General features: G+C 34.3%; 1 protein-coding gene across 2 annotated transcripts in view; it reads left to right on the top strand.

Moving 5' to 3' along the window:
- Nucleotides 1-714: 714 nt before the first annotated feature.
- Nucleotides 715-27,862, top strand: part of LOC131661761 (serine/threonine-protein kinase ATM) — an 89,853-nt gene continuing 62,705 nt past the window's right edge. For both annotated transcript variants that reach the window (XM_058931377.1, XM_058931376.1), the window contains exons 1-21: nt 715-1,048; nt 1,369-1,477; nt 1,601-1,744; nt 2,963-3,124; nt 3,227-3,422; nt 3,515-3,671; nt 3,757-3,896; nt 3,985-4,072; nt 5,741-5,844; nt 7,822-7,920; nt 8,414-8,470; nt 8,616-8,700; nt 9,352-9,426; nt 12,101-12,142; nt 12,220-12,290; nt 16,173-16,221; nt 17,607-17,678; nt 19,774-19,932; nt 20,024-20,113; nt 20,185-20,372; nt 23,769-24,360. In XM_058931377.1, coding sequence (XP_058787360.1) covers nt 974-1,048; nt 1,369-1,477; nt 1,601-1,744; nt 2,963-3,124; nt 3,227-3,422; nt 3,515-3,671; nt 3,757-3,896; nt 3,985-4,072; nt 5,741-5,844; nt 7,822-7,920; nt 8,414-8,470; nt 8,616-8,700; nt 9,352-9,426; nt 12,101-12,142; nt 12,220-12,290; nt 16,173-16,221; nt 17,607-17,678; nt 19,774-19,932; nt 20,024-20,113; nt 20,185-20,372; nt 23,769-24,360 — 2,754 coding nt within the window. In that variant the 5' untranslated portion in view covers nt 715-973. The remainder of the gene's footprint in view (nt 1,049-1,368; nt 1,478-1,600; nt 1,745-2,962; nt 3,125-3,226; nt 3,423-3,514; nt 3,672-3,756; nt 3,897-3,984; nt 4,073-5,740; nt 5,845-7,821; nt 7,921-8,413; nt 8,471-8,615; nt 8,701-9,351; nt 9,427-12,100; nt 12,143-12,219; nt 12,291-16,172; nt 16,222-17,606; nt 17,679-19,773; nt 19,933-20,023; nt 20,114-20,184; nt 20,373-23,768; nt 24,361-27,862) is intronic.

Raw genomic sequence — 27,862 nt, 5'->3', positions numbered from 1 at the left:
AGCCCATTTAATTAAATAAGTGTACATTTATTATTATCATTATTGTATTTTATTTGTACTTTGAAATAAAATACAAAAATAAATCTTAGTTATCTTGAAGAACTTATGAAGATAAGGTGAAAAAAAACTTATGAGCAAATTAGTTATTTTCATAAGTTCTCTTAAACAAATAGTATTGCAAAACTCAGGGCCGTCTTTTAGGGCGTGCAAGGCGACCTACAACACAGGACCTCACATTTTTTCATGTTTAAGCTATGGCAAAAAGGGCCTCCGATTATATATTCCACTGCTAATTTATACGATTCAATAGAAGATAACTTCAACTTCTTACATAGGGCCTCTCAAAAGTTTGAGACGGCTCTGGCAAAACTTATGTTAATAAGTGAACTTTAATAAGTAAATATAAATAAACATTTAGTCTCTTTGATATTTTAATTTGTTACTCGATTTAAACATTAGATGAATTACTTATTCATAAATGCTTAAATAAAATAGACTTTTATGTAGGCTAATAGGCCAAACATGCCTTCGAAAAGATCAAACTCAGGCATAAAAATCAACCTATAACAGACCACAAACCAGACTTAAACTTTATAATTTTAACCGACCAGATTCAGACTTTACAAAGTCTAACTCTACTCAGCCTATTCTCTCGCCTACTAGCACCTTAAAAATAAGAAAATAAATTGCCAAATTTTAAGAGGATGTGTTTGGAAAACCACATGAGAGGAGGTGTGATTGCCAAAGGTGAAGTTGGGCAGCAGCTGCTCATTTATTCTCATAACTCATTTTCTCTTATGTTACTACTCCACATTAGCACTAAGTAACACGGATTTTCCGGAGTCTAACTCACTTCGTTTTCCCGCCAGATATCTCAACGGCCCAAACCCTAACCTCTAGAATATTCATTCTGAATACCCCAACTACCTCCATTCTGTACATTCAATGTGTAACTGCTGATTCCGCAGTGACAATGGCGAAAGTCAGTTCCAGAGACGTTCGAGAGATTGTAGAGAAACTCTCATCAGATAAAGTCAAAGCTCGCGAAGTAAAATTCAATCCCTTCCAAAACTCACTGTTTATCTTCAATTACTCGATTGATGCTAGAACACCTTCACTATTCATTTCAATTTCATGCACAGTACTGCGTTCAATTTAGTTTCGAATTCCGTTATTCTGTTCTATCAGTTTTCAGTTGCTCATGAAGCTTCAATTGCATGAATATCGCTATTTTGATTTGCTAACAAAAGCTGTGTTATGAACTTTCAATTGAGTTGGATAATCTTTATTTATTATTGATTTTTGTGTGTGCATGCTTGAGGTTGAGTGTTTGATTCTAATTAGTTGTACTTTCTCGCAACTTACCAGGAAGGGATCAAGTTGTTAAATAGTTGGTTAGAAGGAGAAAAATCATATAACTTCTGCAATTTTATTGGACTGAATACATCGAAGCTTAGGCCAGATGAAATACCTCACGGTAAGATCATTTTTAAGATCAAGTTTACATGCATTGCTGGATGCAATAATATACACTTATGTAGCCAAGGTGTCAATTTTACCCATGCTTAATTCATCTATTTTAAATTGTTTTTGGTGGCAGCTGAAACATGGCCTTTTCTTGTTTCTTTGCTTATTCAATCTGCATCATCGGAAATATCCTCAAGTAAGCGGAGAAATCCAAAAATGATATATGCGAAGACTCTTAGACTTATTGTGCAACGAGCAGAAGATGCTAAGTATTCAGGTCAGTTTGAGGTAGTTTAGTTTGTAATATGTTTATTCTTTCTTTCCTTTAGATCAGAAACAAGTAATAGCATATGAGGCTAAATTCTTAAATTAAACTGTATCCAATAGATGGGTGACAATGAGAGAAGAACAATTAACGATTATAGGACTTCAAAGTTAGCCACAGCTTTATGGCATCACTTATTGCAAAGAGAAAGATCTCAAACTGTCCTTAGTTGACATTGTCCACGCATTTCAAAGAGTGTATCTAGTCCTTCAAACTCAATGCTATATGAAATTTCAAAGATGCAAGAAATTTTTTTGTTCACTCTGGTTATCATATAATATGTGAACGGTATTTTAATGGATTTTAGAGCAGTTAAACACATGGGTATGTTTATTGTTTCATTCATTTGAATATCATTGTTCTCATAAAAGTTTGATATTCCTCTTACAGGAATGATTGGTCACGTGAGTGCTTAAAAGTGTATTTATTTTTCGTTTTGTTAGAATAAACTGTTATTAGATTAGTTAAAGTAGTTAAGATTCATTACAGAAGTTAGTTGGATAGTTAGGGAAATAACATGTATAAATAGAAGGATAAATGGATAGAGGAAACCATTGAGTATTCTAATCTTTAGTGAATAGAGCATTGTCTCTATTGTAGAAGGGGAAACCCTTGGAGGAGATCTCTCTCTTATATTCCCTCTTTAGTAGTTTACAATACTCAATACATAATGTGCAACGACAACGTGATTCACGATTTATGAAAACAAAATAAAACTGAATGCATTTAGAATTATTGGTGATTACAGTATCTTTGAACAATACATATTCTACTACCGAATTGCCCGTGAATTTTCGGGAAAATTTCAAATGGAACTACTAAATATTTACGCAGAATGAAAAATAACCACATGCAATGGTTATTGCATATAATATGTTGGCTTAAATATCCGCTATGAATTGTTATTTCTTCCATGATAAAATCTTTTTTTTTTTTTTGAAGAAATGATAAATACCTCTTTAGAAACAATTCCTTTTTTTGAATTACATCTGCCACTGTCGTGGCACTCGGTAAGGTTAGCATGCATTTTCTATTACAGTTGTGAGAATAATGTAATTCTTTATCACTATGAAACTTTGTATTCTACTAAAAAATATAAGAAATTTATCTTATGAAGTTTATGTTGTTAATTTCCTCTCATCTTAATAACCTGTTTCCTTTTTATTTTAGGTCAAATTCGGCCTTTGTCATCTTTGGTTAAACCCCTTTTTAATCATGTTTGGGATGTCCTGAGCAATGTTCCAAGCTTTCAGTCAGAGTATGGGATTATCCTTCGGCATCTATTGGCAGTAAAGGATTACAGTTTTCAGATGAGGAAGCGCATTTACTGCAGTAAGTTTTTGCAAACATGAAGCATACCGTTGTGACATCCCACCGCGACCGTCTGTTTTAATGTTCCTGTTTTGTTCTTCTAATCAAATTCTTTATAAATAGGCCTGGTGATGCTGTACATTGAGAAAGTTGAAGCAAGCTTGAATGGGAAAAATATTAGTAACTGTACTTCCAAAGAAGAGGTCTTCCGCAATATTTTAACTCTTCATTCACTTTTGGATTACCCTCCTGGAGACTACCCTGTTAATCTAAGAGAAGACATTGTTAAGGGGTTTGTCAGGATCTGCTCATTCATCAGGTATTCCTTAGGGCGATTAAATGTTTTTCTTTTTTACTATTATCATGATCTCCTAGAGTACAATATGACTTTTGTTTTGTTACTTTCTTCAGGGAAGAAGGAAAGATATCACGCAAACTTGTTGAGTGTATCAATACATATTTGTTAAATGATGGTCCAAATCTGGGCTCTGAGTTGTTAGAGATTCATAATGCTATGCAGCAATTTCTGTTTCACTGTTGGCTTACAACACATGATCGCGTGCTTAAGGTCTTTTCATGGATGCATTTATAACAAATAAACTTATAATTTTTATTACATTTTTCAAATTTCTCTATCAATATATCTGTTGCAGGATTCACTGATGTTCTATGCAAGGACACAGTTAAATTTAATGAGAGGGGCTGCTGATAGGTATTTATTGGTAGAACAGCTTTTGGATGTGATTTATAAGGATCTTGATCAGGGTAGCTTGTCTAGTATTTCAATACCGCAGTGAGTGTTTCTAATTTTATCCATTTTATAATTTTACTGATGAATCTTTTTGGTAGTTTATGACGATCCTAATGAACATTCTACCCAGGGGTGATGGAAATAAGGATGATAAACTTGGAACTTTGAGTAGCTCGCAATGTGGCTTAGTGGAACTTGCAGCAGTTCTATTTTATAGGGTAGTTACTAGAAACTCAACCACCAACTCCTAGACTTAATATTCAAGTTTCTGGGCTCAATTTTTGATAATATATATATATTTTCTGCAATTATGTTGATTAATTTTGATATTAGTTAGTTAGTTGCATAAGAATCTCCACAATTTTCGTTATGCTTCCTTTTTTACTTTCATCGTTTTTGTATGGTGATGAATATGGGTCAGCTGGTATACTATGGAGCAGTTTCTCTTGCTTTGTCTTTAAAGGTTTCAATAAAAGCACTCAGCAGAAAATGTTACGTTATTGTATAATTTTTCTCAGAGCTCTTGTATATTTGTTTGGAGCAGGGATGCCCAGTTAACTTTGGGCTTCTCTTTATCCTTAGGTTTAGAGTGTGTTTGTTTCAAGGCATAAAATTTATTCCTTGGAAAGTGAGGTAGGGAATGTAACGTTCCAGTGTTTGAATCAATCTTTTAAAAAATATTTTTAGGTATTATTGATTCGGAATGTTGTTTACCTATGCTTTCCTCACTTTTTATTCCGGTATTAAATGGTGAGAATCTTAGATTCTAATGGGAATACAGCATATATTTTGTAATTCGTTCAACTATAACTTCCCACTCTTACCTCAGTAGTACTTACCAAACCCATGAGTTATAATGAGAATAATATTCTTGGAAATTGTTTTCTCAGAAATTATTTTGTAATTCGACCAACTATAACTTCCCACTCTCACCTCATTACTTACCAAACCCATGAATTATACCTGAGAATAATATTCTTGGAAATTGTTTTCTTAGAAATCTAATTATTAGGGTTATGATTTTATTATACCTTGAAACAAAACTCAAATTTGAATTGGGAAGTGTTGTCATTGTTTTCTCAGGTGCTCTCCTCTCCTTCTATATTTTAAAGGAAGTTTCCATTTCTGAGTTGCAGAGAAGCTGGGCTGCCTACTTGTTATTTTTTTTTTTTGTTTTTCTTGTTTTTATATTTCTGTTTTGGAGGTTAACCCCCCTTGTTTTACTAGTCTCTCTTTATCTCTAGTTACATTTCTTTCTATTGTTGGGTTGATCTATTTGGTTTTGCAGACTAGTGAATTTTAGCTATTATTATTATTATTATTATTATTATTATTATTATTATTAATATTATTATTATTATTATTATTATTATTATTATTATTATTATTATTATTATTATTATTATTTCATTTATTAGAATATGACTATTTCTGTCAACTCTAGAGTCTTTAAGTATGGAATTTTCAAGTATTATTACTGTCTGTACTAATTTACACTATGTACACTCCCTCCCTCTTATATTTACTGTCATTTACGGCGACGCACACATCTTTAAAAAATTATTAATTATATAAATTCTCATTGCAAAATAACGTGTTAAGATTAAATATCCCGAATATTCTTGTACTTTCATTCATGATCAATCCACCCTATCGTCGCAAGTTCGCAGCTACTCCCATTTATCCACGTCTCACTTTAATTATTTTAAATTTTAATAAATAAGGGCAACATGGAAAAAAATAATAAATGCTTTCATGGCATTCTAAAATGACAAATAATGTGATATAAAAAAAAATCCAAACAACACTTACTGTGACACATATGGAGTTATTTTTTTGCTGTACAAGTATTTCAATATTGTTGTCTAATCAGTTTTACTCCTCAGGCGTGCATTAATACAACCCGAGCCTCATTAAGTGAAAAACGGGCTAAGAGAGAACCTGCTGCTGTGGTCTTGAGGGAGGCACTCATGAAAGGAAAATGGCTATGGTAATTTATAAACTAATTTGAGGGTTGTACTGTAAAACGTTTTCTATTTCATACTAGGACCAACTACTAATTTTATTCCTATGTGAAGTGCTAGTTTTTATCTTTCCAGATTCTGTGTATGATTTTTTTCCTCTCCTATTATTACAGACATTTCCCTCTTGAACTACTTTCTATATTAGTATTTATACCACCAAAGTTTTATCTCGGGTTTTTGCTTGGGATTTCTCTCAATAGAATCTTCTGCTAGTTGCTTAAAGTTACATGTTGCATCACAGTAGGAGAACTAGTGAACAATATTATGCATTCATATCATTATTGCTTTCATAACGTGCAGAAGATGTTTTTTTTGCTTAAATGCAAGCAACCATGCTTTTCCCTTCACATATTTATGTGATTAGAAGTTCGCCACTGCCTCCATTTTCACGGAGGCCTTCGACACGCGAACATCTACTTGATACATTGAACTAATTTATACACTTCTCAGATTTCTTGGAAGCCGTAGACTCTGGAATTGACTTTCAAACTATATTCATTTGTTTGAACTATAGTTATAAATCCCGAATAACATGATAATTGTGATTAAAGCTCACAACTTTAAAAAATCACTTAGTTCACGGCGTATTAATGAGTAATTATAAAAAGTTGTAGGGAACAAAAGCATAGGGAACAAATAAGTTTAAATCTCTAAGGCTCAAAGCAACCCAAATGCTCTAGAGGTGAACTGGATCACCAATGCTGAAAGGATTCAATCAATGCCTTAATGCAAAAAAGATGTTGAGAGACTGAATGTGAGCCTTTCCTGGTATTGCAAAGCTCAATGCGGAGTTGAAAACCTTTAGCTTTTGTTTGAGTGCATATATAGGCCCATTGATGGATCCAACTTACAATTGTATAAGAGAAAAGGGGAAAAAGGGGAGAGGGAGAGAAGAAGGTAATTATTGGGCCTGAGGTTCACGATTAAATGGGTAGTAGAAGAAAGGAAAGAGGTGGCCCGCTAAGTCAGGAAAAAGAAGAGAGACAGAACACACGTAACAAAATGGGCATGTGATCCAAGGGGATTGAGGGAGGAGATTTTGGAATCAGGTACGAAGGGAGAGGGAATGATTAATTATGGGAGGGTAGTAGCCATAAAGGGGTAGAGAGAATTTCCAAGTGATGGAGGGAGGTTCGAAGCTGAGTAGGGAGACTATTCTCTCTAAGTTTATCTTCTGCTGTTTTATCTTTTCCTTGCTATCTTGCAAGGAGCCAGGCTCCATACCATAGCTTTGTTTTTCATCTTTTGTCAGAAACTTCACAGATTTGTAAGAAGGGAAATTTAGCCTCTGTTAATAACAAATATCAATACAGTTCCTATCCTTTACTTTCTTAAGTTGCTGATTCTTATCAGCAAGTATGTTATAGCTTTTTCAAAGCTTCCACAGGTTTACTTATTCAATTATTCTTGGCAAGATCTGACTCAAAAGAGTAGATTGAAGCAAACACAAGAGCTGGCCTTGTTGCTCCCAAGAGGAATACTGTGGATTGAGAGTACCAGTAAAGCGATCAGCTTCAGTCAAAAGTTATTTTTTTTCCATGTAAAAATATGTGATAACAAGAAAAAGTGAAAACAAGTGGCAGTTCTGTAATTAAAACATAAACTAAACATTTGAAAATGTTTTCTCAAATCGAACACGCCCTTAACTTTAAATAGAAATTGTTTCTCTTTGTTCACATAACCTTTTATCATTTTCCCACTTATTAGGTTTTAAAAACAATTTTTATCTGGGCATAATTTTGAGTTTATTGTGATTTTTGTTACCGTTTTATCTTAACTTCTCATTTTAGTAACAGTTGGTCTTATGCTAGAATCTGAAGTGAAGTCCTCAAATGCATCTTCTGATATCATAATGCAAAAATTAATATTGCTGTGTATATTAATTTACATTATTTAAATTTAATATCATCATGACAAAATCTGATGAAGGATCTATGCTACAGGAATGCTGCATTTTGTTATCTAACCCGAAACTTCCATACTCGCATTTCCAAAGATCTGTTCCTCTACTGGTTTGAAGGCATATGGATGAGCTTTGACAGGTAATTTGGCACTGGTAGGGTAAACAAAAAAACTGTTACTGTGGCCATTTTTTTCAACACTGGTTCAAATTACAGGCAGTTTTTTTTGCATAAAATACTACTTAGGAATTAGCGGATCTTATAACTCCTGACTCTCTTTCCCTCTATTAATTTTATGATGTTAAAATCTGAATAATGTTGGATTATAATATCTTGACACATATCTCTCTCGCCCTCTCTTTACTATTTTTTTTCTTTCATGTTTTATGTCTTCACTTTTTTTCCCTTTCTCTTATTCTCAAATTATTTTATTTTTTTATTTTCTATTACAAAAAGGAAATATTATCTGTTGGATTGATAATTTGCTGGTTCCAACGCCCACTTTCTTGAAACACTTAATTAGTATTCTCATTGTTTGAATTGAATATTTCTCTATGCATGTGTAATACATATTTATTATAAAGAATGTTGATGATCACCTCCACTGTTTTACAAAGCTGTGATGATATTGCAGAACCCTTAATTCTGCAAATGTTGATCGGGCCTACGATGGTTTGTTATGGACTCTGCGGTATGCTACTGTGAATCGGCATAAGGGTTCTTTTTACTCTATGTTTTTCTTTTATGCATTTTAGATTTGTTCGAGAAACTTATATTATAGACCCTGGCATCCCGTTGAATATTGTGAATTTATGTCTGTTCAATTGCTTCAAAAGGAGTTTGCAGGAACTTTCCTCTGCTTTATTGCTTCCAAATTCAATGATGAAGATATCGTCGATGCCACCTTCCTCCTTGAATGAGGTCTTTCTGACTCTCTCACATGTTTTGACCAGTTCTTCTCTGATGCACGACACACTTATTTTTATGAATTCTAATAAAAACATATAGTAGTTAGGGTTGGCAATGGAAGACTTGACAATGACTTGGGAAATTGCTTTTGGGCAGTTTGTTTTGAATTAATGCGCCTTTTCACTTACCAATCTGTGTTTTCCTTTATTTGACAGAGAATAACTTATCCTCCTACTTGTGTCACTTTTTTTCTTCTTCTTTTACGTATTAAGTTCTCAAATGAGAAATTGATTCGGATGATCTGTATTTTAGCTGACTATTATGATTCGGGGACAGACTTTTGTGAAAGCAATGCAAAGAAAAGGCTTTTTAGTATTAGTGACTAAGAGGAGAACGGAATAGAGTACATACAAGAGTTTTCCCCACATGTCTTATTTATGCTAAATGGCAATTGAAATTTTTGAACAAATTTTCAACGAAATTCAATGTTTAATTTAAACAGCACATATTCCCTATCTGTCTCTGAATTTTAAGAGTTGTGTCATTGAAGCTGACTACTTTCTTTTGGGTTGTTCTGGAAGTTTGTCATTATCCTTTTTGCTTCTCTGGTATCATGTTTTTTTGCTCAAGTATGCATTGATTTGATCAAGTGAATTTTTGCAGTTCATCAATGGTTGGAAAGTACTATGGAGTACTATTGTTCACGGGCTGCCGATTTTCAGCAATATAGGCACTGTTGTAAGTTTGTTTACAAATCCATTCTCTCTTTTTAGTTGTAGTTTTTAGGGTATCAATATATTCCTTGCAGATATAATTAATATTAAGTAGTGTTGAAATTAGAGAGTTTTATTTATTTTTGATAATAAGGAGGGCCTAAGCCCGAGAAACAAAGAAGCTACACAAACACAACCCTAGGGTACATAACACCCTTATTATCCCTATCAAAATTCTCAAAAAGCCTGCTAGGCAAATCCAAAAAAAATTCGCAACCAACCCTTAGCTCCTTTCCATGTAAAGCCAGAAGATTAGCACAATCATTGATTTCTCGATAGATATGACGAATCTCCACTCTCCAATTTACGCATCCAATTATGAATTTGACGAACCAAATTGCAATTAAGCAACTTTTTTCTGCTAACCTTGTTACTAGTATCCACTGCTTCCTTAGAATCCGACTCGATTATCACTCTCTTATAACCATGCTCCACCACTAACTTCAGCCCATCATGGATACCCCATAACTCCTCAACAAGAGGACTGCTACTGCCCACACCCTTAGCAAAACCGCCACACCACTTGCCAGCATCATCTCAGATAATCCCCCCACAACCTGAAACTCCATTTGAAGAATGAGCTCCATCCATATTAACTTTGACAAAATCCTTACTCGGTAAACTCCAATTGATCAGCCTCTCAACCTTGTTTCTTGCCATAACTTTATTATTACACGCAACAACATTATACTGATCTCAGATAATCCCCCCACAACCTGAAACTCCATTTGAAGAATGAGCTCCATCCATATTAACTTTGACAAAATCCTTACTCGGTAAACTCCAATTGATCAGCCTCTCAACCTTGTTTCTTGCCATAACTTTATTATTACACGCAACAACATTATACTGATGCACTTTTACTGCAATCGCTTCATGCATGGCATACAGCCTTTCAAGCTTATCGTCATGCCTATTTGTATTCCGCCAATCCCAAATAGAATGACAAGCTGTGGCCCAAAACTTGGCCCAATCCCAAATAGAACTAAGGCTTTTGAAATATGATTATGATTGGTGATTCGATGATGATCGGATGATTAAAAAAGGTTAAGCCCTAACCCCTGTTATAGGGATATATGACTCCGGATCCTAGTTGAATAGGGAAACTAGTAATGATAGTAACTAAGTCATAAAAACGTAATCAATAACAACTCTGACCAGTGTTAAATTAAACGAGTGACATATGGTGAAAGTGTGTGTAAACTACACCACAAAGATTCTATTATACAGGCTTACAAACAAATCAATATGCAATCAATAACATTAATTACAATAGAATATGCTAGAATATATATATATATATATACATAATATACTATTAATTTAAATACCTACACTTTCTCTCAAGCTGAATCTTTTATATCAAATGCACCAAAGCTCGCTACATATAACTGATTCTAAGCCCTCTCAGGGATTTTAAAAAAACATCCTCAAATTGATCATTGGAATCGACAAAGCTTGGGGCGATGTTGTCTGATTCGATCTTCTCTTTTGACAAAATGACAATCTATCTCAATACGCTTGCTCCTCACATGAAAAATCGGATCTGAGGCAATATGCAATGCAAGTTGATTATTTTAGAATAGTGTCGTCAACTTTGCCTCCTCAAATTGAAGTTGTTTAAGTAACCGTTTCAACCAAATAAGCTGTCCCTCAACGCTAGATTTTGCAACTACATATTGTTTTTTATTTTTCCTAATATACCAAATTTCCTCTAAGAAGTAAACAATACACAAAAGTGAACCGACCCAATTGAGTTTGTCCTTTATCTTCATAAACGAGACCTTTTACTAGAGCACCTTTGTTGTATTTCAAAATTTGAATTGCAACATCCGCGTGTTTTTGGAAAGGAGAACTTAAGAGCTGACGTACCACACTGGCTGCAAAGGAAATGTTTGGACGAGTTAATGTGAGATAGTTAATTTCCCTTGATTAGGTAGAACGTTTGTATCGATAGAAGTATCAACTTGGCATTCAATAGACATATTTTTTCAAGAATATCAGTAACATATTTCCTCTGTGAAATTACAAGACCATCATTGGATTGGACTAAAATAGAACCCAGAAAATTTGGTAAACTGATTGTTATATTACAACGGTGAAAATAAAAAAAGAAAATGTAAACCAAAGTTCTATGAACTTCTAAACCAGAGAGAAATCTCTCCGAACTGTTTACTAACAACTTTCTGAATGCATTTCCCACTCCCCTACAGTCTCTTTTATAACAGTCTCTCATGAATGAGTTGTCCTTCCCTTATCCTCGGTCTTCAATGAGTTATTCTAGAAGCTGTGTTGACGTGGATTGAGCCCAATGATTGGGTGTCACACACGAGAACCGTGTTCTATCACTACCACTTCCTTTAGGAACAACCTTGTCCTCAAGGATAGCATGGAATAATTGATCTTCTAACAAGGCTTCTGGATCCCAGCTCATAGTTACCTTGTTCCCCTCTACTTTTACAATCTTTTTTGGCTGCAGTATGCTCATTGCTGCAACAGTGTTCTATCAGGCTGCCTCAATACCCAAGATATTTTAATGTATCTTGGTGTTATTATTATTATTTGTATTAAACTAAAAGTTTTCTCTACTGGTTAGTTTCTGCTAAGATTTTAATTTCGGTAATGATGCATTGATGCAGGTGGATGCTGCTTTGGCACTTCTGAGTAATATAACCTCAAATGTGAGTTGCGGGCTTCACACAGTTGGGCATACTGTTAATAATAGTCTATATCTCTAACGCCACATGTTTGTATCCAGGATTTAGTAGATACATGTCTTATACCACAAGATGTTTGGGATCTTCAATTTTTCAAAAGACCAACCTCATTGTAAGTGCCTTTTACTGTTTTAACTTGATTGCAATAAAATATGTTTTAAAGATTGCTAGTATTTTTAATGAAAGCTTATCATTTAAGCCAGTAAATAAATTCAATCACATATTAACACTCTTGTCAACTACTTAGAGATCAAGTACTGTTTCAATGGATGTACAAAATACCATGTCAGTGTTTCATGCTTACTGCAACACTACTTAAACCAATTTGGCTGTTGCATCATAGATATTTCTAACGAGTTAATTTATTTTGATGCTTTTTACTTTATAAAGTTTATAGACAAATTCTGATTCAATAAAAAGAAAAATCATCAGCAAGCCATTTTATTCATTTTAACTATTATCATTTCTTTCATAGGGTTAGTCTAATTTTAAACATACATCGGAGACCACATGCTTTTGCAGGGCTGAAAAGAACCACTAGATCTAATGAATTGCTATATAGGGCTATTATTAAGAGAGGGAAGAGTTAGGAAACTTTTAGAAGGGAGTGTATGTTATGTTTCTATCTTATACATTGTAGGGCATATACTGTGAGTGTGTGTTAGAATTCTTTTTTTCTCATGAATGTAATGAGAGAATGACCGAGGATAAGGGAAGGACGACTCATTGAAGACCACATCCTTGGAGATGTATAGTTTGCGAGTAGGTGCAAGACACTTATAACCTTTGTGTGATGTAGAGTAGCCTAAAAATGACACTTTTGGGACCGAAGGTGCAAGACACATATAACTTTTGTGTGATGTAGAGTAGCCTAAAAAATGACACTTTTAGGACCTATACTTAATTTGTGCTTGTTGCAAGGTCTAAGTAGGGGAAAACAAGAGCAACCAAAGCACTTGAGAAACTTGTTGTCCGATGGAGTACCAAATAACTTAGTGTAGGGTACTTCAAAATTTAGAGAGGATTCCGAAATTTTATGTGACATAAAGGTACCATTCAAGCTTAAGGGGAAATTATTTTATGTGACATAAAGGTACCATTCAAGCTTAAGGGGAAATTTTATCGTACTGTATGAGACATAATGTTAGGCGATTAAGAATCAAAACGAAAATAAATTAAGTGTAACATGGATGAGGATGCTGCGTTGGATGTGTGGTAAGACTAAACATGATGAGATTAGAAATGACAATATTAGAGAGTGTCGGGGTAACATCTAGATTAGAAAAGATGATGGAAAATAGACTTAGGTGGTTTTGCCATTTAGAGGGAAGACTTGTAAATTCAGTGGTAAGGAGTAGATCAGATGGAGAGGAGTCAAATAATTAGAGGTAGAGGAAGACCTATTAATACTATAAGAGTAGTTATTAAGAAAGATCTCGAGATTAGCGATTTGGATAGATGTATGGTACTATATAAAACATTATGGCTGAAGTTGATCATGTAGCTAGCTCCACTTAGGAATGAAGTTTAGTTGTTAGTTGTTATTGTTATTAAGTAGGAAGTCTCTTGATAAGATATACACGGGTGCTAATGAGAGAAATCTCAATTGAATTCTCTTAGTTTCTGTTTTTGCATTTCTTAATATTGATTACGAAGTATTGTGATCTATTTATAGAACCATACGTCTCACCTGAGTTAGTTACAATTCTCCTTAAATTTAGGGATTAGTTCCTGAGTTAGTTACAATTCTCCTTAAATTTAGGGATTAGTTTCCTATGTTTTAGGAGTTAATTAGGGGCAGTTAGGGACATTTAAATAGGCTATAGTACTATGTAGATAGTGCACAATAATTATAGGGTGGACTAGTTAATACCAATTCCTTTAATAGTGTGAGTAGTGTGAGTGGAGAGTTAGTTATGTTTCTATCTACTTATATGTTGTAGTATGGGGAAGGGGAAGTAGGAGTTATTTGTGACGTTCGGTAGTCAAAATCGAGATTCTTCCTAGGATTGGGAGGTAAAACATGGGACCTCAATACAGATGATAAAATCTTTCCAAAATTAAAAACATTTTACTTTAAATGGTTAGTGGTAACTGTTAAGAGTCCCACATCTGACAATATATAGTTTAAACATGTGTTTATAAGTGCGGGCAATCATTACCCTACAAGTCGGTTTTGTAGGGTTGAGTTAGGCCCAACCACATTTCTTAACATGGTATCAGAGCATCGTTTAAGATCCGGTGGGCCACCTGCTATCAGGTTTCCGCTATCGGGCCACCAACCATTTATTTCCACGCTCTAGATGTCCAGTCTTGGGCGTGAGAGGGTGTGTTAAGAGTCCCACATCGGACAATATATAACCTGAACATGTGCTTATAAGTGGGGACAATCCTCACCCTACAAGCCGGTTTTGTAGGGTTGAGTTAGACCCAACCACATTTCTTAACAGTAACTAATGCGTATAACAATTAGAGTTCCAACCTATGAAGCACGGACACCTCTAAGAGTAGACGTGTCGCGGTGTCCGACACTTGTATGACACCCGTACGACACGTGTCGGAAAAGTCAAAGAAGTGTCATCTAAAAAATAGATTTTTTCATTGTTTCGACACTCTTTAAATCGGTGTCGAACACTCATATTATACTCATACAACACTTGTAGAACAATCCACACAAGTGTTTCAAAAAAAAAAAAATAGTTTTCAACATACCTTACACAACTTTTGGACATGTATTGAAACAATATTATCAATGAAAAATTAAAGACATAAATTTTCATTAGAATATTTTTAACTCTTTTAATAATAGATAGATAAATGAAACTTAACTACTATCGTATATGTAGCGGTGTCGGTGTCTTTTGTTTTTTATATTATCAGTGTCAGAGTGTCCGTGTCGTGTCGCATTGTCCGGTCAGAGTCTGTGCTTCGTAGGTTCCAACCCTAACTATGTTATTCCTTACAAGGTTTGAGCAATCTTCATCTTTTGAGCTAACGTTTGGGAATGAGTTAATCTTGACCCAAAATCTAAGGTGGTATCAGCCTATTCTAAATAAGTTATTAGGCACCCATATTTGTCCATGCTCCGGAGTCCAAATGTCTAGTCGTTAGTGTGAGGATGTGTTAATAACTCTGATATTGAGCCATCCACATTTGCCCATGCTTAAAATGTCCAACCGTGAGTGTGAGGGGGGGCATGTTGAGATCCCACACTCATTGGAGATATGGTCACATTGCTATTAGTTTTTACAAGGCTTGGACAATCCTCACATCTTGAGCTAGCTTTCGGGGATTAAGTTAGGCCTAACAAATTTTTAGAATAATATATAAAATTCTAGCAAGAAGTTTCTTACTTATTTACGTTGGAGAATTGCATTATTATTGTACTAGTTTTTATTTTTTATATGATTAAGAACACGAAAATCTAAGGGGTGACTGAGAGAAAATAGGACAAAGAAAGGGAGATGTTATACTTCAAATTAAAGTTAAAGTAAAAACTATTGTAATATTTATTTTATGTTTGATACTTATTATGAAAATAAAAGGAACAGAGAAAACAGGACACAGGGAGATGTTGTATTTCAGAAAAAGACGGTAAACATTGTTGAGGAAAGACATCAATCACATTTTCCAAATTAATTAGGCTCAAATAAATAGTTAAAACGTACTTCTGTCATCGTTCCTTTAAAACTCATGTCTACAAAACCGAACCAGCTTGTAAGGAGAAGGTCGCCCAAACTTTATAAACACTATACATGCCATATCTTTAAGCAATATGGGAATAAATTCACCCTTTCAAAAACAAAATTATCGATTGAGAGATTTAAAGTAACATTTTTTTTGTAGGGACTAAAAAGTTATTTATGCCAATTAATTATTTATAATTTTTCCCCTTTTGTATTTTTTTTTGTTTCTTTTCTCAATATGAAATTTCTCGACATGCTTGCTTTTGTTTCTACATTCTTATGCAGCTCATGATTGTCTTTTTATGCAGACCTATCTTGCATTTTTTCTCATGTTTCTTTTCAAGGAAAAGTTCTCATGTAAGTTGCCAAGGGAGCCTCATATTTTTCACGTGATATATTTACTTGATGTTAGATTAGTAATTGACTAATAAGCTTAAATTTATATAGAATTGTGTTATTAAATTGATTTCAAATTTCTGTATAAAAAGTTCTAAATGTGGAAAATAAGTCAAAGTGACCCTTAAAAAACCATGTCATAGAAATTCAGCAAAGCTTTATGTTTGCCTGTCTAACACAACCCTCCCATTTATTTGATTCTTGACCTTGGAAAGGGAGTGTTGGCATGTTCCCATGTTGACATAATTCAATTTTAAGGCTTTAATTTTGCAAGACTTGAGAGCATGTGTTGGAATTTTGACAAATTGGGATAACCTAGTCTTTGATAAAAGAAGATTTGAAGAATTATTTGCAGCACACACTGGGGGAGACTGCATCTATCCATACATAGCCTTCTTAAACTTGCAAATCTTAGGGCCAATTTGAATTTGCTGCGAGTTCCATAATATGGCCTGAACAATGGTTATAAGTGGAAGGAAACCCTCATCCCACGAGCTAGCTTTTAGGGTTGAGTTAGATCCAAGCCCAAATTCTAAAAGGATTAAGAAAATGTTTTTATTTTAATTACCAAGAAGCCATCTGGCTTTTACTTTGTTTTCTGTTTTGACAGACCTCTTGTCGTGGGTCTAGTTTGTCCTTCCATAGATCATCAAGTAGAATGCAATACAAACTAAATAATTGCTTATTAATTTCTTTCATCGAATAAAAATAAAGTATCAGTGATAATCAACCCTAGTAAGATAGTAGAAATTTACAATGATTACAATAATACCATGTTGAATTGGATCATTATGGCAGTAAGTCTGTCCCCTTTAGTGTAACTCACATTTTTTTTTTTGCAAAATAAAAATGGAGCAAGCTTTGAGCCTTCATATGGTCCATCTGCATATCTCTTCTGATGATCCATTGCACATCTCTTCTTATAGTATTCTAATTGAGCTTACATTTTCTATTTCTTGTTGCTCAATAAGTGCAAGTTTTGAAAATGTAAAGGAGAACACATAATGCTTTGATAATCCTTATAAGCTGATTTTGTGGAGTTGAGTTAAGCCCAAAGTCTATAATAGTATTATGAACTATCCTTGATATGTTGTTGGGTCACCCATATTTTTGATGCACTAGACCCGATAGGCTTGTGTGAGACGGTTTATTTTTTTTGGAGAAAAGCCCAGGTTCCACACTGCCTTGATTGGGAAATCCTACCTTGCAAGCCAATTTTGTAAGATTGAGCTATACCCAAAATCTAAGAATATGAGGGTTAATTTCAAGCTTTTTTTTAGGTAGAACTGAAGTATTTCTTTGCTGAGCCCCATTTGTTTTAAATTTGGCGTCTTCGTATCATGCAGACTGATCTTCGGGATATTTTACATCTTAGAAAGAACCTTTTAAAGGCAGTTTTGAATCATCTTGATTGGAAGGTATGCTTTTCTTTAAATTGTGATTAACAAAGTATTTTATTCTTCTTTAAGTTTATACTTATACAATTAGGAAAATATATAATGTAGAATAGACAACTTGTATTACTCAATGAGATTTTATACATATATAAACCAGAGAGAATCTCTCAAATTAATGAAAAGAATCATAAACTATATATATACATAATCCCAATTATGACAATAATTAAAACTCCCCCACAAGCTGGAGCATATATCACATGTATCTAGCTTGTTACATTACATATATGATCAATCTGAGGTTTATCACTGATGATATTTTAACTATGACCGAATGATCTTATCTCAGATAAAGTGGCAATCAACTATTACATGTTTAGTCCTCTCATGAAAGAAAGGGATTTAAGAATGATGCAACACTGACTGGTTATTAAATTTGACATAATCCAGATTGAGATAATTCATTTTTCCCACTAATTTCGTATATCTACCTGTGTCGGGATATGATTCCCCTTTATTTGCTAGAGGTTTCACATTGGGGTCCATAGGACTATCAACTGATTTTTTCAAAACATATATTCTTTATGAAATAGCAATGCCTTCCCGTGAGCTACTTCAATCTCAAGAAAATAATGCAACCAACCTAAATCTTTGGTCTTCAATGTTGCTTTAGGTCTACAATACATTCTTAGTCCTTACTTGTACTGAAAGTATCATATATGTTTGTCAAAGATGAATGTCTAAAGAATACAAAATGATCCACCTCAGAATGAATCTTGTCAACTTACTAAGTTACTTTGCTGAATTTTCCAACCCAAGCTCAAAGTAATTGCTTTAGGCCATACAAGGATTTTTGTAGCCTGCTACTAGTCTGGCTTTCAAATGATCCATTTGAATCAAGGCCTACTTTAATAGCAAAAACCCAACGACAACCAACTAATGATTTTTGAGGAGGAAGTGGAACAAGTTTCCATATGCCACAATGCCACTAGACTCCAAACAAATCATTTCATCAATCATTGCTTGCTGCCGTTCTGGATGGGATTATATCTCAAGATTATGAATAGAATGATAATTAGAAGTAGACTGTTTACTTTTATTAATAGCTAAAGGTAAGTAAACATAAGACTCAGGTGGGATCGCAACTGGAGAAGGGGTTGGAACAAGACTTGAAACGTTTGTTAAGAAAGTAACATATCAGAGACATAAAAATGATGTGTAGATAGAGAATAACCCCGATACCCCTTTTGAACTCCGGAATACCCAAGAAACACACATAATTGCTAGGACATACAATTTGTCACAGCTGGAAGAAAGGTCATATCAAAATAAGTGGAACTTGAGGAAGGACAACATAGAAGGGTCCTTAGGAAACTAGAGTGAGAGAGGAGTCTCAGTTTCCAATACAAACAATGACATGCAATTTATCAAATGACATGCAATGAGATTAAGGCCACTCCTAAATTTTAAAGGTGCAGGAGCTTTGATCTACAAAGTCTAAGTTTTTTTGTTTAGCAAGACCATTATGTTGTGGTGTGTGAAAGCAATTAGATTGAAATATGACGCCATGAGTAGCTATGCAATAGTTGAATGTTACAGATACATACATATTCCTTGGCATTGAAATATGACACCATGAGAAGCTATGAAACAGATCCGAGGCTGGAAAAAAAGGGAAAGGAAAAGATCGAAATACGTGTAAAGGGCTTTCAGATTTTTATTATTATTTTTTCTAGGCCCCCTAATCGTGAACTCCGATACAAAGTTAATTTGATGGTTTGAATTGCTTGAGAAAAATACTCTCAGCCTTTGTTATTTATAACTTAGAGAATACATTCAAATCAATCGTCATATCCCTTGATTATACGGATATATGAACTAACATTCCTAAATCCTAATCTTTTTGAGAAATTTTTGTCAACTGAATATAACTTAAATCTATAGATATCTTAACAAAAATCAACAATAACAATGGTAAAAGGGCTCCACCACGATTCACTCTAGGGTTCTGATATTATACACTTATACTACTAATATGTAACAATATGTTACAGACACACTATAACTTACAATAATATATAGGCATTTGTTTCAGTTTTCTGTTCCTTATGTGCAGGGTTATTCAACATTGAGTGAGCGGATGGGTTTGTACATGCCCAGTGCTATATTTGCACTTTGTGTAGGTTGTGCTGCGTTCAATGAATGCTTTAAAGAAACTCCTCTAGTTTACAGCTCTTTCGATGTCACTGAATCTCTTGATAATAATAATCATAAGGTACAGCCTATCATTCTTCCACAAACTGATATTTGATTATATAGATTTAGTTGAAATGTTACTAAGAAATTCATTATGATGTTTATTGTAGTTTGAAGACCCTAAACACCAATGTTTGCATGAGTTTTTGGATTGCTCTGTGGAAGCTCTCACAGAAATTCACAAAGTTTCCAATGTTGAGGTGTGATCCTTTGCTAAAAGTTTGTTTGTGTTAACTTCCACGGTTTCATAAAGGGAGCTGTAATTTTTCAGGTTTCTGAGCTACAAATATTTCCGGGCATACGGGTTCCCCAAGAAATAAGTGATCAACTTTTGCTCGAAATGGAGACCTCTATTCTTGAAATGTTGGCAGAAGAGGAAAACAGCAGGACACATTTACCTGATATTTTCTTAAAATGTTCTCTCTTGTCTAACCTACTTTATGGTTATTTCTTCACAAGGTTTGTCACTTTACAGTAATGCTCTATCTATCTGTTTATAAGTTATAACTATGGTACTGAAGTTATGGTGTTTAGTTTTGCAAATCCAATTAGGCTTGTATATTAGTAGCATGTTTGGATTGGCTTTTGGAAGACCCAGAATCAATTATGCTAAACTCAATTCTGTTAAAATCAATTTTACCAAACTTAATTCTGCTAGAATCAATTCTGTTCACCGCCAATCCAAACACACCCTAGAGCAATAAAGGGGATTGAAGAAAGCAATGCAATGGAATATTATGTAGGGCTTTAAATTATTATTACCGGTGACTAAGTAGAAAATGGGAACTATTGTTAAGTATCGTCATGAGGCTTGCAGTATCTAAGAATCCTTCTATTCTATCGCACCTCCCTATATTGAGGAGGAGGCATGTTTTCTTCAATAAAGCACCACACTTTTCACTCTACTACTTTTCTTTTGCCAATTTCTCTACCTTTTTTAATTCTAAGAACCAGTTCAAACACTAATATCAGTGCTTCTAATATCTTGTGACTACAATTGACTCGAAGGAACATGCGATGATTCCAAATATATGATCATATTGTCAATTCACATCACCATAATTCTTAGATTGAGAGAATGGTGAATGATATGCTGTAAGAAAATGTCATAAGTCCAATCACAAGTCCAATCTTAGTAAATAAAACTGATGGGAGTTGGAGATTTTGTATGGACTATTGGATACTAAATAAAGTCACATTATTGAATAGATTTTCTCTCCCGTCAATGACAGTTGGAAGAACTAGGTTGGGCAACTAGGTTGACAATAAACCAAACCAATTTGAAAATAATTCGAGACTCTATTCAATAATTAACTTGTTAAATTTGATTCACGAGTCAAACGAGTCGAGCTTGAGTTATGTATAGTTTGACTAGTTGAGTTCATAAACCAGTCTCAATATATATATTGAGACATACAACCACTAATCTTACATGTATAATATTTTAAACTAATAGGCCTTACTAAAGATCTAAACATAAATTACTACTAATAATACTATTGGAATTTCCGCCTTAATTGCGGTCAGAGTTATCAATAGCGGCCGCTTTCACCGCTATCCCGGGTGGTCCGGTGCGTTGTAATTTCTGCCTTAATTGCGGTCCGCTCCTAGTGGCCTTAATTGCGGCACTATGCCTTGCCTTCATTGCAGCCCCCAACACCTTCATTGTGTTGGGTTTAAAGGGGTGGATTTAGTCCTACATTGTATAGGGATATGGCCTATGTTGTGTTTATAAGTAGGGGAAATTCTCACCTTACAAGTCAATTTTGTAGGGATGAGTTAGGTCCAACCCAAATTTTAAGAAATACTAAGAATAAAAATAGTAAAATAAATTATTTACAACACTCCTTCTCAGTCTGGTGGACGCATATCTATCATTCTCAGCTTGGAAACAACTCTTTCAAAGTTATTTTTGTTCAGCCCTTTCGTTAGAAGATTTGCCAGGTTGCCTTGGGAGGATACATATGGAGTGCAAATAAGACCACTATCTAATTTTTCTTTAATGAAGTGTCTGTGAACGTCAATCTGTTTGGTTCCGTCATGTTGCGCTAGGTTATGTGCTATGCTAATAGCAAAGTTATTATCACAATGAAGTTTCATTGGTTCATCACACTTTATCCTTAAACTTCTAAGATCAATTTTAACTATAGTAATTCACATATACCTTGTGCCATTATCCTGAACTCTGATTCAACTCTAAATCTTGATTCTACACTTTGTTTTTCACTCAGTCGTGTCGCAAGATTTTCACCTAAGAAAGTGCATTGATAGAAAGACATTGATAAGACTACAATTTGTACACATGAAGGCCGTTACGAGTTCGTGATAATACCTTTTAATTTGAATAACACACTCTTCGCCTTCCAATGGTAATACCTTTTAATTTGAGTAACACACTCTTTCGCCTTCCAATAAGGACACCATGATTTTTCATAAATAGCCTCCTTATTAGGAACAATATCAGCATGGTTCCTATCTATGTATAGCAGACCTTTTAGGGTCCTTGATATCAAGCAAAATCCAAACTAATGCATCCCAATGGTTGTCACAGGGAGAAGTGGGAAAGCATCTCATATTACATATCGAAAAGATATTTCTAGTCCAGTGACTTTGGGAGAATTAAGTCTTCCCACAATTCTTTGATACCTTCGTGACGCCCCTAATATTGAACCCTTTTGGAAGTTTTTATAGTTCCTTTTAATAAGATTACATTCAAGTTTTCCATTGCATTAATTATTTGCTTACTAAAAAATCTCTAATTTCTCTACATCTTTTTTGTAACTAATGACTTAGAAATAAATATTATGAAGGGTAAATTTGGAAAATCAATACAATTTGTTAACAAATCTCAGCTGATTTTCCACTGCAAAACAATACAATTTGTTAACAAATCTCAGCTGATTTTCCACTGCAAAACAATACAATTTGTTAACATATCTTAGAGCTTTAAAGGAACTCAAGATAGTGGTAAAACTCCCATTGAAGTTGTATTGTGACAATAAAGCTGTTATAAGCATAATTCACAATTTTGTTCAACATAATCGAACAAAGCATATTGAGACTGATCGTCATTTCATCAAAGATAAGATAGATTCTGACACTCTCTGCTTACCATTTGTTCCCTCTTATCAACACACAACTGATATCTTAACTAAGAGTTTGACAAGGACAACATTTGAATATTTGATGAGTAAGTTGGACATGATTGATATCTATGCACCAATTTCAGAGGAATGTTGAAATATAATATATTATTTTCTTTTCTTAATATTCTATTTTTAAGTTTGTGTTTATTTTGCCTTATATCTCTTGAAATTAGGAGTTGATTGGTTGTACTTTCTCCTATAAAAGGATCACTTTTATTCAAAATAAAATACAATCAATATCATTCTCAACATTCACCTTTGTTAATTCACGGGATTTAGTCAACAGGGTTCGTCATTTAGTCAACATGGCTGTTTGGTTTCAGTCAAGCATTTTTGTTTCTTTCTTCAAATATGTCTATAGCATTCTCCCTAGGAGATCACAAAACTAGCTTTTATTGCGGTAACCTTAATTCCAAGAAATATATTTAATTGATCTAGGACTTTTAGTTTCACTGCTGAACAAGTGTTGTTTTTACATTAATTTATTACAAGTAATGTTATCACATTTGAAATGGGAGAACTTTTAGTGGTAACTTGTCTTATAATTAACAGGTCTCTCTCAAACCAGCCTATTTATTCTAATATTTTCAATTCCATAGTTAAAATCTCCTGTTTAATAGCTTTTAGTCGTGAGACTCCTGTCACCTAATTTTCACCATTATTTGCATGTTTGTATTTAGTTTCTATAGATGCTTTTATGTTCTTTCAGGAAAATAAATGTTCCATTCTGTTCGAAGTTAAGCCAATACTTGCAAGTGATGCTTAATAATGCTGTCAGAATCATTCAAGAAGACAGTGGTCACCTGGCCAGTGGCTTAAGTTATGTTCCTACATGTGAGGATACGGGTTCTCTCGCCGCTATGGTTCATTGTTTTCTTTCATCACCTATATTTTGTGAATGGAGGGATCAAAATCTGGATTTTGTTCCATTTAACGAGGTCATCCAATCTGTGGAGAGACTTTTGAAAGCATTTGTTAATCTATATGATGGTTATTCTCAGCACTTGGCAAGTCTTCGATCTGATATGATTATGCAAGATACAGCTTCTACTGACAGCATGCAAAGCTCTTGCTCACATGACATAAGTAAAAGCAGGATTGTAGATATGGAGTTGGATGTTAATGACGATTCAAGAGACGCGGATAGTTTACTTGTCAAACAAATTGGCAGTGGTGTGTCATCTTCTGCAGAGAAGTGGAAAGTTGGCATGATATCACTTATTTCCTGTTTTTTCTCTGCTTCACCTGTTCTGACGTGGGATGCACTCTTTAAACTAATGGAAAAAGAGTATGACCCCAAGGTATACTCTTGACACAGTCATATTTGCTTAACATTTGCAAATTTCTTGTTTCAATGCTAACATTTTCTTTGTTATTGAACAGTTTCTATCTATTTACAAAGTTCTTAGATATGGATGGAGGGATTTTTTAAAATTATTTTATATTGTTGAAATTGAAATTATTATTTACTTAAGTGACACTATAGCTATTTTACAACTGTCCCCAAGGGAGTTTGAACTTCGTCTCTCGAGGTTACAAGACAATGTCTTATCACTAAGTTGACATCTCATGGACAGGTGAAGAGAGATAATTACGGCTTTCTAATTGTGATATAAGATAAAAGAGTGATTTAACAAAGAGAATTGTTTAGGTACATACTTGATTCCTAATTCTACTTAAAGCAAAACTAATTTGTATAATTGTTCAACTCCTCAATCCTAGTCCTAGTTAAATAAGGAAACAAATAATGTAATATAAAAAATATTGAAACCAGTCCTAAGAAATAATGCAAGACATTCCAAATTGAAACCAGTCTTATTGGAATCATCAGCTTAAATTTCTTGGCAACTAGTCATACACAACAAGAACTTAAATTTCTTCAAATCCTCCACGAACCATTATCAGAAGCTTTATACCAAACAAATATTTAGGATACCCAATATGTTTGGTTCTATCATGCTGCACTGGATTTTGGGCTATGCTAATAGCAGATTTATTATCACAATAAAGTCTCGTTGGTTCATCACTCTTTATCTTCAAGTCCTCTAATATCATTTTCAGCCAAAGTAATTCACATATCCTTTGTGCCATTGCTCTGAATTCTGCTTTAGCACTAGATCTAGATACAACTCTTTGTTTTTTACTCTTAAAGGTCACAAGATTCCCACCTAAAAAAGTACAATATCCTCTAGTTGATCTTGTATCTACAACTGACTCTGCATAGTCAACATCACTATATGCTTCAAGACTCTCACTTCCATTTCATTCAAACAAAATTCCTCTACCTGAAGTTTCTTTTAAATATTGCACAATTTGGAGCGTAGCTTGTAAATGAATCTCCTTTGGTTGGTGCATAAATTGGCTAACTAAGCTTACAACAAAAGCAACACCTGGTCTAGTATGTGATAGGTATATAAGTTTTTCGACTAATCTTTGATACCTTCCCTTATCAACTGAAATATTTTCTTCTGCATTCCCCAACTTTACACTTGGATCAATTGGTGTACTTGCAGGCTTGTATGCTGTCTTACCCGTCTCTTTTAGAAGATCAGTAATGTATTTTTGTTGAGATATGAAGATTTCTTTCTTAGACTTGCAGGCTTGTATGCTGTCTTACCCGTCTCTTTTAGAAGATCAGTAATGTATTTTTGTTGAGATATGAAGATTTCTTTCTTAGAGTGGGCAACTTCAATTCCCAGAAAGTACTTCAATTTTTCCAAGGTCTTAATCTCAAACTCTTTGGCCAAATGTTCGCCTAACAATTGTTGCTCTTCTCATCATCACCTGTTACTATAATGTCATCCACATACACTAATAAAACAGTTACTCCCCTTGTCTCGGAATGTTTGATAAATAGAGTATGATTTCTTTGACTTTGTTTAAAGCCCAAACTTATCATAACTTTGGTGAATCTTCCAAACCATGCTCGTGGTGATTGCTTTAACCCATATAAAACCTTTTTTAATTTGCACACAATGTTGGTGGTAGTAAGTTCACAGTATCCAAGGGGTACATCCATTTAGATCTCTTCATCAAATTCTCCATGAAGGAAAACTTTTTTCACATCAAATTGATGTAAATTCCAATTGTAATTAGCTAGCTGCTAAAGATAATATCACCCTTACGGTATTCATTTTAGCAACTGAAGCAACTGTCTCTAAGTAATCTACTCCATAAGTTTGGGTGAATCCTTTGGCCACCAATCTTGCCTTGTACCTCTTAATAGATCCACCAGCCTTGTATTTTATACTGTATACCCATCTCTTTCCACAGGTTTCTCAAGTATTGCTTTTATTCAGTGCCTCCATCTCCAAGTCCATGTGTTGTTTCTATTTCTTATCAGACAATGCCTCAGATAAAAAGTTAGGTATCGTTATAGTGTTTAAACTTGTGAGGAAGGCCTTATGGGTGGATGAAAAAATGTTCAAAACTTAAGTAATTAGATATAGGGTAAAGTGACTTTTTAGTACATTTCTGGTATCTTTTCTAAGGGCAATTGGAAGATCTAAATCTTTGTAGTGTGGTGGTAGTACTGAGTTGGATTCTGTTTCTTGTTTATGAGAAAATTCAAAAATTGAATCGCTAGTGCTTGAAGGGTCGGGAGAAGTTACCTCATGTAATGTCGGATTGGATTCTTGGATATGAGTAGATTCAGGAATGTTCTTCTTTCTTGTATATACTAAATTCTTTCCAAATCTCACATCAGTTTCAACATTTCCATTTTATCCAAAATCAAGTTCAGTCTCAACATTGTCATCACTAGTTTCAGTCTCAACTTCCGGTTCGAAAGTAAGGTCAGGAAGTAGAGAAGACTCATCTTCCTTATTTATATTCTCCCCCTGAAGATGAGTTTGAAGAAAGTAACTTTCTTATGCATGAAAGATGACATTTTGTGAGACAATATTTATGAGATGATGGATGATAACTATTAGGAAGATCCTAAAGTCCCACATTGGTTAGAGATAGAGCATTGAAAGAGTATATATAGAGGGACACTCCTCACCTTACCAACCGGTTTTGTAAGGATGAGTTAGGTCAAACTCTAATATGGTATCAGAGCCTATCGATCGGACCATGGGCCGCCCACCATTAATATCCACGCACCAAGCCCAAAAAGAGTGCTGAGCGTGAGGGGGTGTATTAGGAGGATCCTAAAGTCCTACATTGGTTGGAGATAGAGCATTGAAAGAGTATATATAGAGGGACACTCCTCACCTTACCAACCGGTTTTGTAAGGATGAGTTAGGTCAAACTCTAATAATAACATTTGTCACCCTCTTGGGTAGAAGAGTATTGTTAGGATATTGGTTTGGGCCTTAGTCCAAACCAAATAAATAGGAGTTGGCTCAATTAGTTAGTTTTTATTCCCCAAATAATTAGGAGTAGCTCAGTTAGTTAGTTTTTATTCTCCAAATAAATAGGAATTGGCTTAGTTAGTATTCCCCATATAAATAGGAGTGTATGGGGCAGTAGCTAGTAGGATTATTATTTTCTGTTTTCCTTATTAGGGTTTAGGCAGTGAGAGAATTGTTTCTCTGACTGAGGAGCAGCAGCTCTGGAATTCTTTTTTATTTTCATATTTAGTAATAAAATAATTTTCTCCATTATATTCTACCTTTCCTCTGCTCTATCAATTGGTCCGACCTACCGGATCGTCGAGGTGCCAGCATTTGTGTCATTCAAAGATGATTGCAGAAGAAGAAGTGTTAGAAGAAGGAATGGTTGAGAGAATTGACGCAATTGAATTGAGAATGGGAAGATTGGAAGAATCGATTAAATCCTTTAAGTTGGAGTTTCGTCAAT

Source organism: Vicia villosa, linkage group LG3 (assembly GCF_029867415.1).
Source record: "Vicia villosa cultivar HV-30 ecotype Madison, WI linkage group LG3, Vvil1.0, whole genome shotgun sequence".
In the NCBI taxonomy this organism is placed as follows: Eukaryota; Viridiplantae; Streptophyta; class Magnoliopsida; order Fabales; family Fabaceae; genus Vicia; species Vicia villosa.
Note: the sequence above shows the minus strand (reverse complement) of the source record. Positions and strands in the feature narration are given on the sequence as shown.